Source organism: Oryzias melastigma, linkage group LG5 (assembly GCF_002922805.2).
Source record: "Oryzias melastigma strain HK-1 linkage group LG5, ASM292280v2, whole genome shotgun sequence".
NCBI classification, from domain to species: domain Eukaryota; kingdom Metazoa; phylum Chordata; class Actinopteri; order Beloniformes; family Adrianichthyidae; genus Oryzias; species Oryzias melastigma.
The window spans coordinates 7,881,361-7,895,935 of NC_050516.1; the positions used below are offsets into that span (position 1 = coordinate 7,881,361).

The following is a 14,575-nucleotide window of genomic DNA, read 5'->3' on the forward strand; positions in this document are numbered from 1 at the left end:
AAAGCACCCCCACCTTGCGGCGACTGTGCCCGCGCACAGCATATCCCCATCCTTCCGCGTGCGAATTTACGCACAGCACATCTCCGTCCTTCCACGTGCGCCTTTACGCACAGCACATCCCCACTTTTCCGCGTGCGCATTTACGCACAGCACATCTCCGTCCTTCCACGTGCGCGAACGCGGGGCGGGGAAAGAGAAAAAAGTAGAAAAGACTAGAGTAATCACAAAAAAGAGCGCGCCTCTCTTTAAAAAGTCAGAAGAGAAAAAGAGTTACGAAGGTGCGTCGTCATCCATGACTGTTGTCACGGTAGATTGGGATTAGAATAGATTAGATCGCTTTGGGTGGCAATGAATTGGAGACACGCAGAACGTTAACAAGTGAAGCGGATGGATCCAGAATGAGACGGCCCCGGAACGAGAATAAGAGTGACCGCAGCTTCTGTCATGTGTGATACGGTGAAAACCGGCCAGCTGATCTCTCCCGCCGGAGCGGTGCTCCGCCTCCAACTCTTTTACCGGAACCTGAGCGTTCCGTCTTACTTTCACCCCTGGTGACAAGTTTGATCCAGCTGGATTTCAGGTGTGCACACAGGTGGGGGCGTGTCTATCGACTCTGCGGCTCGTGTCTCATTACAGCGGCAGGCGGGACTTTTGCGGAGAAATGCTGAGTTTCCGCAATTCTTTGACAATGGTAGTTGTTGTAGTAAACTCGTGTCGGACCCCATAACATAATAAAATAATAATCTGTTTCCTCCATCTGGGATTTGTAATAGCAGACAGGTTCGATTCGTTCTATCTCTCCACCGCGCTCGGCTCTGCCTTGCAGCCGTCAGATCAAATTTCATCTTCCCCCTTTTATTAAATTCAAATTTCAATTGATCAGTACGAAACTATGACATCCAACTTATAACAGCAGCATTAAAAAGACCTTATAAAAAATTTAATTAATAAATAAAACTTCCACCAAGTGGGAGGAAACTGAATTCAGGTCCCGCAGCCCTCGCGGCCCACAGGATCAGGATAGAATTTTTTTTCGGTTGCCACTAGGGGGCGCTCGAAGACCAAGATTGGGCCGCGGCCCCATAGTTAAGAATAACTGGTGTAAAGCTGGCTCCTGATTGGCCGGTTTAAAGCTGACTCCTGATTGGTCCGTTAAAAGCCGGCTCCTGATTGGCCGGTTTAAAGCCGGCTCCTGATTGGTCGGTTTAAAGCTTATCCCTGATTGGTCGGTTTAAAGCCGGCTCCTGATTGGTCGGTTTAAAACCGGCTCCTGATTGGCCGGTTTAAAGCCGGCTCCTGATTGGTCGCTTTAAAGCTTAGCCCTGATTGGCCGGTTTAAAGCTGGCCATGATTGGCCGGTTTAAAGCCGGCTTCTGATTGGTCGGTTTAAAGCCGGCTCCTGATTGGCCGGTTTAAAACCGACTCCTGATTGTCCGGTTTAAAGCCGGCTCCTGATTGGCCGGGCTTAAAGCTAAGCCTGATTGGCCGGTGTAAAGCCGGCTCCTGATTGGTCGGTTAAAGCCGGCTTCTGATTGGCTGGTTTGAAGCCGGCTCTTAATTGTTCGGCTTAAAGGTTAGCCCTGGGTAGTCGGTTTAAAACTGGCTCCTGATTGGCCGGTTTAAAGCTGGCTCCTGATTGGTCGGTTTAAAGCTGGCTCCTGATTGGTCGGTTTAAAGCTGGCTCCTTATTGGCCGGTTTAAAGCCGGCTCCTGATTGGTCGGTTCAAAGCTGGCTCCTAATTGGCCGGTTTAAAGCCGGCTCCTGATTGGTCGGTTTAAAGCTGGCTCCTGATTGGCCGGTTTACAGCTTAGCCCTGATTGGCTGGTTTAAAGCTGGCTCCTGATTGGTTGGTTTAAAGCTGGCTCCTGATTGGCCGGTTTAAAGCTGGCTCCTGATTGGTCGGTTTAATGAGCTGGGCTGCATCCCTGTATTGATTTCAAATGCACTGCTTTCCTCTGGAGGGCTTCTATGGATTTTCCAGCTGCTCTCCAGAACCCTCTATGTGATTTCTCCACTAGAAAGGAACGGCGCTGGTCGTCTGGCCATTTCCTGACTCTGCTTTTGTCATAACGTCAATATTGTATTGTGATAGATAATATCGCTTTATGGATCTCCAAAAAGCACCAATTGCTCTTTTTATCGCAGCTGAAAATAATTCCTGGTTTGATTTTCAAAAACGGCTTTTCTTGCAAAATCTCTTCAAGAAGTAAAATTGTGTGTGGATGAAAAAATGGGACATGATACGTCTGTAACCTTTCACCCTACATGTCCCCCAAACCCGTTTAAAGACAATTTCCCATTTCTAGTCAACTAATAGTCTAAAATTAAGCAGTTTTTCATCTTTCCAGATGTCATATTCAGCTTAGCTGAATATGAAACAACTTGAGTGTCAATTCAAGCAGCTCCATCACTGCTGAGTGTTTGGTATTGATTATAGAGTTTATATCTAGAGATGATTAATGAGTGTGGTACCACTATAATCCAGCTAAATTATGTCTGTATTATAGGAACATAAGTAAAGTGAAAACCATCCCAGACTTGATCATTTCTCCAATCCAACACAAAGACCTGAAATTTCCAGCATGTCTGTGGGAGTTTGTTGGATTTTAGGTTAGTTTTCTTTGGTTCATATCAAGTTCTTTGTAGGTTTGGTGTTTTCTCCTATCAGTCTCTCCTTAATGATCATCCACAGCTGTCTTCAGTGAGATCATTATCTCCTGGAACATAAAGAGTCCCTCAGTTCAGCCTCGTCAGGTCATGTGTTGTCCTCCTCTTTTGTTGTTACCCTCATTTCATAGTTTTTTGTATCTTCATGTTCAGTAGCTTCAGCCAGATTTGAGTTTTAGTTATGAGTCAGTCATGAGACCGATGTCCGATGTCCTGCATTTGGTTCCTCCACAAAACTCTATCCCTGATAATAAAAAATAAAAATCATCTACTGTTTTTACAATTATGTGTGACCCACTCTGATAATGGTGTTTTGGGTGTTTTTAAACACGTTTAACATGTTTTTCTGATGATGGAGGACATAATGAAAATTAATCACAAATTGCATTTCTAAATATTTAATGACTCAGGAGCAAATGAAAAAATGCTGTTTAAAAAAGTTTCTCTGTTTTTTTGTTTTTATGTTCATGCGATGCAAATAAAGACGTCCAATCATAAGCTTGCTTCTTCCAAGTCAGTACCTGAATAAGTTTCTCTGTCAAATGCTGTGCGTTATTATTTATAGTTTTAAATGCTGTATGAATAAAAAATATCTAGATTTTAGCGTTTCTGGTAAAATAAACGGACTGTTTTGTATCGCCAAAAAGTTAGTTAAGTCCTTTATGTATCGATTCGTGGACCATGTATCGAGATGTGTATCGAGTCGTGGGAGAAGGAGAGATACACACCCCTACTAAAACAGCATAGTCAAAAGATCCCTGGGAACACTGTTAAAATAGATCAGGACATGATTGGAGTGTGACTTTAAAGCTCCATGATGAATAATCCAACAAATTTATAGCTGTACAATTTAGATCAAAAACTATCAAACTGTAAATATTTTATTATAATTTTTCATGTCACTTTTAACTATATAAGAGCATAAACGTTATAGTTTTTTTTCCTAAAATTCCAACACAAATGACTAATTTGATGTGAAGAGTTAGCATTAGCGACTTAGCATTCTTTCATAATTGGATTACAGGAAGTCAATCACTAAAAAGTGTGATTACTCCGCTCTAATCTTGACCCTTCTCCCCCCCTGTCCGCTTCACATTCAGAAGTCATATGTTTGCTTTATTTATTAACCAGGATTTTCCAATTGACATGAAAAACCTCCAATTTGCTATATTTGCAGCCTTTTTAATCACAGTTAACCAATTGTTTGAGATTGTTCTCTTCATGCATTAACATTGTTGGGATTCCTCATTTAATTGGTGTAATTACATGACATTGCAGGCTCTTCTGTTCTAAATTCTGCATGGTCCTATGATTATGAGCCCATTCTGTCCCATTAATTTAGGGGAAAACGGAGGAGCTGCAGGAAAGCAGACATGTTGCTGTTCACTTTAGGGTGTTAATTCCTTTTTCCCTGAGCAAAGGCCGTGACCTGTGAATAGAAACTGTACCTTTAGAAAGAAAGACATCAGGCCTGAGTTATGTGAGTTTTTTTAAATAATAGCAATGAAAACATTGTTTTGCTATAATCTGCTACAGTAAAGCATCTTAGACAAAATCAGAGACATGGAGAGGAAATCCAAACATGCTGAGGGCGCTGGGCCGGGTCAGTGACGGAGGTCTCCTCAGGTCTCTAATCAGGTGCTGGCAGCAGCTCAGCTGGGCTGATGGACCTGTTTAGGTCAGAGTGAGAAGACGGACGGAGGCTTTGACTGAGGCGCTGACACATCAAAGATGTTTGATCAGCAGCAGATGTTGGCTTCGGAGGAGCAGGAAGAGTCGCTCTGCATTAAAACACTGCAGTGCTGGTGCAGTCCAAGACTGGAGTTTCCACCGAGAACGAGAGGGGGAGGGGCTGCTGGTGGACAGACGGCATGGGGCTGAGAGGAGGAATGGGGCGGGGGGGGCAGAGATGGACCAAAAACAAAAGGTGGATGTCACGTGTGCCCGCAGTCTCTGATAGATGTGATGAGGAGGCCGGCGCGCAGGCAGCGATTCAGGTAGAAAAGCCCTCCCTTTGTGATGCAGATGACAACGCAATCAGCCGGGCTTTGTCTCGGATGATGGGCTGCGCTCCCGGGGACACTGGGAGACGGACACTAATCCGGAGGGTTTGTGTTCTCCAGGCCCGCTCATAAAGGCAGTGTCACAGTACCTGGGTTGTGTGTGGATGTGGGTCCCTGAAACGAGGTCTGACCTCTCTCAGGGTACACTCTCCCTCCTCCTCCTCCTGCTCCTCCTCCTCCCTGAATCTCTACTCGGAGGAACTTGCTTTTGAAAATTAAAGCGCCACATTGCTAATGTGCACAACTCAAATCAACACAGAAGACGTGATGAGAATAAGAGTTCCATCCATATGGATCCAAATATCCCTTCTTCCGGACAACAAAGGCGTAGACGTAGCTCACTCAGTGGATGGGATCTACAGCCCTGTGCCTCATGAACTATTCCAGAAACACACTTCACTGTATCCTAATGACTGGGATTCCCAGGGGGTGAGGATGAATCAGGCTCCTGCTAACAAATATGACTTACCCAGAGACTTTGCTATACCAATTAACATGTGCTAATTAAGATAACATGATATGAGGACATCCTTGATCTAGATTCCTATGTGTTCGAAAGGTTACAGGGAGGTAAAAGCCAGTTTCTCACATTAATACAAAACTCTCTTCTCAGCATGTGACGTGGCTCCATGATGACCCAGATCTTCCACAAAGATTCAAACTTTGGTTCTTAAGAAACTTCAGTTTCCTCCCAAAATCCACAACCAAAAAAAATAAAAAAAAATAATGTGAGTTTGATCGAGTCCGATTCTTCCCTTCTCCCTTTACCTCCATTTGAAGGAGCATTTTTAGTACAAGTGTGTCTGGAATATTTTTGTTTTTAAATCCGACCCTCCAAACACAGGGATGCAAAGTCCTCCATGGCGAGGGTAGACCGCGTCGCGCTGAGAAGCGCTTTTCTTCATCTGAGTGCGCTCTGAACCACAGAAGTTTACATTTAAATGTAAGTACCGTATTTTCCTGAGTATAAGCCACAGTTTTTTCATAGTTTAGCCAGAGGTGCGACTTATACTCAGATACTCAGGAGCGACTTATTTGTGGGGTTTTTTTCAGACATCAAAAGGGTCATATATGTGTTATTTTCCCAGTAAGCATTGGGTGTCCTTTAGCAGTCATTTCCTCTAACAACCCCTAGAGGGCGCTCCATCTGAGTATTAGTATTTGCTACCGACAGCGATAGAAGAAATGTCGTCCAAAACAAACATGGAAGAGATTCTGATTGTTTTCCTCTCAAACTTTGATATTTTTCTTATACAGATCTAAGATTAGTATTATTTTATTTATTTCTTTACTTATTTATTTATTTAAGCAACGCTGGGTGGATTTGTTCTGAAAAGTCAAACATTTCTCCTAAAAGTGCAACTTAAACTCCAGAGTGACTTATATATATATATATATGGTTTTCTTCTTGATTTGACATTTGTTGCTCCTGCAACTTATAAAATATATGGTAATGACTTTGTTATAGCATGACCTTTTTAAAGTTATAAAAACGCTGTTTTTATGTACATTCAAGCACTGGAAGCTCCAAGCTAACACTTAGCGGATTGGTGATTATTGGTCATCGAAAGAAAGTGATGTCAGAAATATGAGACACTATTTTTTTTCATAACTCTCCTTTTGGAGGATTTAATGAAGTGGGGGGGAGAAGGGAAGAATTCAGATTGGGCCTTGGTCTTTCAGTGGAACATGGCGGACCCGTCTGTCCAGCCCGGAGAGGTTTGAGTCCGTCTGCAGAGCTCATCACAGCGGAACAGACCCAACATGAACAGATGATACCACAAAAAGTTCCTCAGTAAGTATCAGGTCTCGGGCTTTAGTAATGCAGAAAATAAGTAATATAATTTTATTAAACTGTTATTGAACAACAGAAATAAAAATAAAGCCAGATATAAAAACCAGATTTTTTTTTTGCAAATGTGGCCTCAGAAAATTGTACTACAATTTACAGGTAGTAGGTATAGCACTACACAATTGACTCCAATAATGAAAAGGGGGGTGGATTGTTTTCCTGCAATGATTGGACGCAGCGTGTGGTAGACCCTGGAGAGGTCATTGAATCCATTCAAGGTCACAAACACTCTCACAGATGAACCTGGTGTTTTGTCTTTTGTGAAGAAGAAAGAAGAAGGAAAAATACATGCGTGTGGATTATGAATGAAGAAACCTGTACGCCTCAGAGAAACACAAAGATCAGACCAGGATTTAAACAGAGGGAGAAAACACCAGAACGTCAGACCTCTAGAATTTTTATGAACACAAATCCTCCAGACGTCCAGCTTCCTCATCATCGTTAGCTGGGTCTGTTTCCTGTTTTTGCTTCGCAAGTGTAGAAATATGACTTTTGAACCCCGGCGAGCTTCCTAATGACAGTTACTGCAATCTGATCAGAAGAAAAGTACCAGGTGAGAACGAGTCTGAAGTGTCTTTGTTTGGCAGCATCTTTTGAGTCCCTGAAGAAAACGAACCACCTGTTTCCTCTGAAGATATTTTGATTCCAGATCACATCGAGGAGCAGCCAGCCTCACCATCTGCTCTCCCTTCTAATCAGGCCTTATTGTTGACCAAAGTGACACCTGTTCTTTTTTAAGGAGATGGAAAACAATGAAAAATAAAAAAAGAACCCACTCCTGCAGAAATAGATCTGAGGATATAAACCATTGGGTCAGACACCACCAGAAAGATTGCTATTTTTGGACTTCAAAGTATCAAACTTTAAGTACTGAAATTATTTTAAAATAGTAATATTATTCAGCACTGAATCCATATGGCTGGAGAGGATGCACACTGAGAAACAGTTGGCTCCTCAATGCCCTGAGTAATTAGGTTTAATTGTGTGGTAAATGTCTCATGATGTGAGCTACTCAGGTAAAATGATCTTAGGAGATTCCTTTTATTAATGCTATAGCACAATCTATATATAGAAATACATATGTATATGTATGAGGGTAGCACCATTCTTGGCTTAAATCCAAGTCATATAAAGACCACTGAAACGAATCATGGAGAAAGTTAGTCGCTGTATCCCTACTGAATTCATTTCCATAAGTTTAAGTCGAGGGTGTCAAGCACAAACACAAGTGTTTTGCTAAAGTGAATATATTTTACATTGTTGCATTGCATTACACCAGGCGTCATGTAAGCCAACTGACTGTTACTTGGTTATGAGCAAATTAAAAATAAATGTTTTTTCTCACTTAAAAAATATTTAGTTTTTTAAAACACAAATTATACTGTATATAAAACAGACAGAAACAGTGGCTGCATTTCCATTACACATCTGTGAAAAACGATAGAAATTCTAGAAATGTTAAAAAAACACAATTACTCAAGTACACTGTTTCCATTAAATCATAATTATGCAAATAAACCCAAACCAACTCACGTGAGATGTCATGCAAAAACATGGCGACGTATGTGAACAATTCTTTGATCTACAGCAGATGTGTTAAAATTTCTGCCACAGTATCACGCTCATCATCATATATCAAAGGAGACGTCGGCGTCTTATTTAGTCCACGGAGCGGCGAGCAATGTGGGAGCGGGTACAGATGAAGAGATTTGGGGAAATGTTGATTTTACAGAGGTCATGGGGATCCAACAATTCCACGACATGCTCAACTTTTGATGAGCTGTGAGGAGGCCTCGTGTTGTTCCTACTGGTAAGCGTGAGGAGCAGAGGAAAACACGTGGTTTGAAAAATTTCATTTTTGTAGAGCAGTAACTACAATGGGCGGGGCCAAAGTCTCCCTTCTCTGCTCCAATTCTAAATCCTCCACTTGCAGACAATTAGATCCACAAACGTAAGCTGGAGTGAGCTGGAATCTGGATCAAAACTGTACAACTAGATATAGTCAATATTGCTCGCCGTTTGTCTTGCTAAGCTAATGTTAGCTAGGTGTTACGAGAAGTTGTGAGCTAATGGGAGAGAGCGTAAACAAAGGCTTACTAGGATATCAGCATAGCGGTACTTCCATGCCATCAGTCCCATCCACAACACAAAGGCGAATTTCTAATGAGCTGCTGCTCTGCAGAAAATATGTCTTAAAAAACAACACAGGCTTTTTGATTCGGGCTAAAAACTGAATAATCATAATTAACAGACCACTTTGACAACAGAATAAGATATAGGTGGAGTGGGAAAATAAAACCAAATGATGTGGAAGCTGAATTGTTGCATTCCATTTTAACAATGCACTTCTTTTGAAGGAGCTTGAACAACCCACCAAAAGTAGCTGTTCATTAACTAGTATAAAGAGTACAAATTGAAACATACATTTAAGTTAAACAAAAAGAGCAGCTTAACTTAAAATACCCAGCGTAAACAAACAAAAGTGCAACAGGGTCATAAAGTAAGGCCGGTAAAGACCTTTCTAGAACTGTAATCTTAATTCCTACTGACGTTTTCTGGATTACAGAATGAAAATGTTTGCCGCGCGTGGGCTGACTCGTTCTGTTGTTTTGTTGTTGTGGTGGTTGTTTTTCAGACGTCTAATGATGCTTGCTACATTAAACGCAACTTTGTCTCTACCTGTTTTCCAAACTGAAAGTCTGACTTTAATGCGTATTGCTATTACAGCATTCTTCTCAAGTCTCTCCAACAGCAGACGTGTTTTTACTCTAGATGGTTCTGTACTCTTCTGCACTTTACAGCAATGAATGTCATGATCCAGAAGGTAAGAGACTTCTATAGTTCCTATATCCATAATAATTAGCCTGAAATGTATAACACTGATCAAAATGATGGGAATAAACATAATAGGATCTCTGATCGGGAGGCTACGATTGATTTCAATCAGGTCTGAAACTTCGAGATCATCAGATCTGGACGTCCCTAAAATATATCAACAATAAGAGAGTTAGTTTTACTGCTCAGTGAAAATGTGTGCAACTGAATTAAAATTGGGTTTCCTTGTTGTTGACAAATATTCTGTTAGTAAAGGAGTAATGCTGTAAAGACTGAAGTCTGAGACACCTGAAAATGACCCGAACCCAGACAATGATTGAGTTCAGAAATTATTCCAAGCCCCCGAGCTCAAATATGTGACAACCTGAAGCCACATCAACACCACATCAACCCTGTTTGACTTTAACATCAACTTTCTGAGACTTCTGTTTATTCATCATACGTGTTCCGCAAATGAAAAATGATTTTAGAATCACATCCAGAGGGCAGAAGTCTGGGACTGTTAACGGCAGAGGAGAAGGGAGAGTTGGCCTGTGAAAGATAGCTGAAGCTTTCAGAGCTGAACAGCTGAACGCCATGGAAACAGTGTCAAACAGTCGATCACTGAAAGTGGAGTTAAATTGCTTGAACAGGTCGACGCCGGGAGCAACGTACACACCACTGCTGCGGACAAAAAACAGGACAGGGCCAGCTTTATTTTTCTTTTACCCTAAAACAAAAAAAATGGAAACTATTTTACGCGATCGATGTGACATTTGGAAATCTACCCAACATGGACAGCAGCTTTCTCGTCGCAGTGCGACTCAGTCTTAAGCCTTATTGTGATGCATGGAGATAAAAATCATTTCATCATTTCTAGGAAAAAATCTTCCTTGTGTCTTGATCTGTCCCAAAAGGTAACCTTACATGTCTCAGAAATGAGACACCCCCTTCAAGTAAAACAACTGCTACCAGCACTAATTGAAATTTTGCATGCAAAGTGACAATGCCTGGGCCCTCGGCAGCATGGATTAAGCCTTGAATAGAGACAGATTCTTTGTGAAAGCCTACTGTGGCGGTTGGCGTTCTGGCCAGCTCGCTGCATCTGCTCATTGGGTGGACTGAGAAAACACTGGAATTGTATACGGTGGCTCATTTTACCTTCATCTAATCCCGTTTTAGAAGCTGCCTTCATGTCTTTATTTTAGGCTTCCATATACATGTTGCACATCCTCTATACAAAAGCACATTTCCATAAGAAAGCACGTTCGCTGAAGCGGGCCGAACTTAAAAAACATAACGGCGTGTTGAGCTGTCGGCTGAGGAACAAGAGAACTCAAACACATCCAACTGGAAACTGATAAAAGCTATAGGGGTGTGACGATTCCTTTCAACAACAATTCATATCATAATTTGTGGTTGACGATATGATTTCTAGTTATTTCTAACAATCCGATTCACTGACCTAAAATGGATCCCAAACTTCCAGCAGTGTGACCCAGAGATGAATACCTGGTACTGAACAGTGCACATGAAGTTTTACAGATTCTTGTATTTCTTCTAGATAATAAATTAAATATGTGTACAAACAAACAATGCCAAATGCATTCACATTTTTGCTTGATAAAGTTGTTGTTTTTCCACATCAGAATAATCATTATTAGAACGTTCCACAATTCTGTATGGTCACATGACTTTGGTAAATTCAAAGACTAGAATGATGGTTGATCATTTTTTGCTGCATCACACGTGTGTTGTCTGCTATGATGGTTGTTTTTACCTTATATGAAAATAAATCTACCTCAATCCGAATGGTGTTCTAAGATTGATCATAATCAATTTATTTCATTTTGAAACACTTTTATAATGGTATAGTTTGATTAACAACTTGCCTTAGACAGATCGGTTGGATTGAATATAAACTGATTCATCGATGAATCGTTCCAGGTCTAATTAAAACCCCTAAAGTCCGGTGTTTTGCCTCGGCGGTCACAGGATGCTGCTGTGCTATGATCCGTCTCTCTTTAGCTCCCTCTTCTGTGGATTCTGCCCCATTTCCTTTGGAGAGGAGGGCAAAGACAAAGTTCTGAAAGTCCTCCAACCGACTCCACAGATGACTTCCGTTCTCGTCTGGAAGAAGGTTGTTGAGGTGCATGGCAACAACAGCCCCTCCAGACAACGTTTGGACACTCAAACATCACAACACATAAGGGGGAGGAAAGCCAATGATGGCTCTTGTTAATCTCATCTCCTTCTTCATCAATTTTATAGCTGCAGGATGAATATGTGAGCTTCCTCTAAACAGAATTAGTCCAGCGCCGCTGTTATTAGTGGGGCTGTCAACTAAGCACTGATGACAATGAATGGCTCGGCTAATGAAGGGATAAATCCACTGTGTGTTTCAGGGACGTGTTTGACAGAGCTGGGCTACTTTTCTTAGCAGCGTGCATCCATTACTTCTCCAGAGTCGGGTCCTGTTAAGTAAAGCAATAAGACATTCCATCGATTCATATTAGCGACAGATCGAAGCAGCAGAACAACGGCTGAACGCAACTTATGAATGAACAAAAGCAGTGGAGCCCCGGCGTCCTCCAAACTAGATGGGAGGCCGAGGACAAACGATTTAATGCAGATATCAATGTGGTGAGGCCAGTTTCAGGCGGCGGCTCGGTCCACCGTGTTGACGTACTATTTGTGAAACAGACACTTGGGACGCGGCTGTGATTTTGTTAAGTTCAACCAGAGTTTTAATCCTCTAATCCTCCCCAGCATGGTCGCTTATTCACGGATCATCTGTAGAGCAAATAGACCTTTAGTGTTTGCTCCTTTCAGACGGTTAAGAAGGAACTTCAAAATCTTTATTTTACATAAACCGTTAATAACTTAACATAAAGATTCTTCAATCGATAGATAATCAAATCGATGGTTCAGCTGAAGTGTGACCGATTCATGTTTAAAGAAGGCTTTCACTTCAGAAACGATAATAACGGGGAAATGTCCTGTTCCTGTGTCAGACTGAACCACTGGAGGGCTCTTTTCTGTTGCATGCTGGGACTTTTTTTTTTTTTGGATTAGAGCTGCAGTGACCTCTTTTTCAACTTCTAATTTTTCCAACGTAAGCAAGCCTCGCCACTCCATTGGACGGTCTGGTAGTGTGAGTCACAGGGTAGACTTTGGGAAGGGGGGGGTCCGCTCGGCCACGGCGTTCGGCATTTGAAACCGAAGCCCCACCACCACCCGAAACGAGCTCGCCGAACTCATGTCCCGTTTGCACTCCAGCTATCAACACAAACAATCACTGCTGAAATGTGGAATATTTGTGACAGCTGAAAAGGCTGTCGGAGGAAACGGTAACTTTTGATTAGAGATACAACTGAATGAAAGGATGAGCAGCAGCAACACCAGGGGCCTTGTCTGCATTCTGAGGGGAAAACAAAGGGACGGCGGCGTGTCAGGGGCATGTTTTTATTTGGCTCACTTTAATTTCCTGTTCCCTCTTTTGACTTGAACAAAGTTACAAAGATCACTTAAGGAGAAAAACACAACACTTGATATTATTAAATTAATCAGGAATTTATAATAATACAAATTAAATGAAAACAAACTTTTTAATATTTTTCCCATATCATCATGGATGCTCAATAATTCAGCTGTTTCTACTTTTAACTAAATTTATTTTACATAGCAGTTATTTATATTTAGTTTAAATTAATGTTCATAAAAATGTAAATAATATTCTGGGAAAATATAAACAATTTCAATCATTTACTAAATATACATTTTCAGAATTTTAATATAAGAGAAACATAAATAAATATAACTTTGCCAAGACTAAAATATCAGATTTTCAAAATATAAAATATAAACTGGGTATTATTTTAGGAAATATTTAAATGATTTAGTTTTTGTATAAGCTAAAATGAAAATCTTTCGTAGTAAAAATATTAAATCTATTGTGCAAATATTTTTACTGTCCTCATGTAATAAAATATATGCTGCTCCCAATAAATATGTAATTTAATCTGAAAAATGAACTAATACATTTTAAGAATTTTAACAATAACTGCCCTTCACCGTTTAAATCCAAGCCCAGATCTGAAGAAGATCATTCAAGTTCAAACATGAAGATCTTGTTCGTTTTTTGGCTGTCTTGGGACGTCTCCTCTGGTTTCAAACTGCTTCCTGCTCCACCTGTAATCACGAGGCTGGCTGAGCTGACCAGAGAAGTCCACATTTGTTGTTGTGAACACATCCTCAGAATAGACATAGAAATGACTGGGTTGACACTTCCACTGAGGAGTGGTGTCCTGACCTCTCAAAGGGCCAACCTGAAATATACATTTTTATTATTATTTTTATTTAGAATAAAATATCGAAACTTAATTATTTATTTCTGATAGACATAAATAAATAAATAAATAAAATTCCACTATGTGAGTTGGTTTAGTTGGGCTGGACTTGATTATTAAAATGTAGATCGTAGTAAAATGCCTGGTTGGTGTGAGTCTTTGTGTTGTTTTTGTGTAAACACACACACACACACACACAGACAGGCAGCTCTCCCATTCAACCGGGCTCATTGTGCGTTGAGCCCCGCTGACTGCTGCCTTTTCTGGCTGTGCACAGTCCTGCATGCGCACCCGTCTGCGCTGGAATCATCTACAGCTTCTTCATGGGGAATCTCACAGAGATGCCGCCGGGCTGTTTTCGTGTTTATCACACCAAACTGTTTGACAACTCAGAGCGACACACCTCCGCGGACAGATGCGCGGCTGCTCCGCATCCTCCTCATCCGAACGTGGCCTAACGCGCAGCACAGACACAGGCTCGCGGGCAATTAAAAAAAATCCTAATTAACGCTATCGGGGGTGAACCGCTCACACGCGCTTTGTCTCAAACTCATACCGGCACGAGGATGCGTCTCGTGCCCGTGAGGACGGAAGCACCGGCTTACCTTCAACAGCTATGACGGCAGGTATAGTCCATAATATCCAGAGAATATCCATCACGAGTCACTTCAGGAGCCCAGACATTCACAGGAAATAAGTCCCGAGAGCCATTGACAGGAGAGGCAGAGCGGGGACTGGCGGTCCTTCTCCTCCAATCGCGCGATTCCAGAAAGCAGCAGAGCAACTCAAATCTGAACCAAGTTTGGACGAAACCAAAACGCGCGCAGAC

At 41.6% G+C, this 14,575-nt stretch overlaps 1 protein-coding gene across 4 annotated transcripts in view; it reads right to left on the reverse strand.

Annotated features, from left to right (window-relative positions):
• The window catches only part of ephb2b (eph receptor B2b), a 172,765-nt gene extending 158,229 nt beyond the window's left edge, over window positions 1–14,536 (reverse strand). For all 4 annotated transcript variants that reach the window (XM_024269806.2, XM_024269804.2, XM_024269805.2 and 1 more), the window contains exon 1: window positions 14,352–14,536. In XM_024269806.2, coding sequence (XP_024125574.1) covers window positions 14,352–14,403 — 52 coding nt within the window. In that variant the 5' untranslated portion in view covers window positions 14,404–14,536. The remainder of the gene's footprint in view (window positions 1–14,351) is intronic.
• Between the last annotated feature and the right edge of the window lie 39 nt (window positions 14,537–14,575).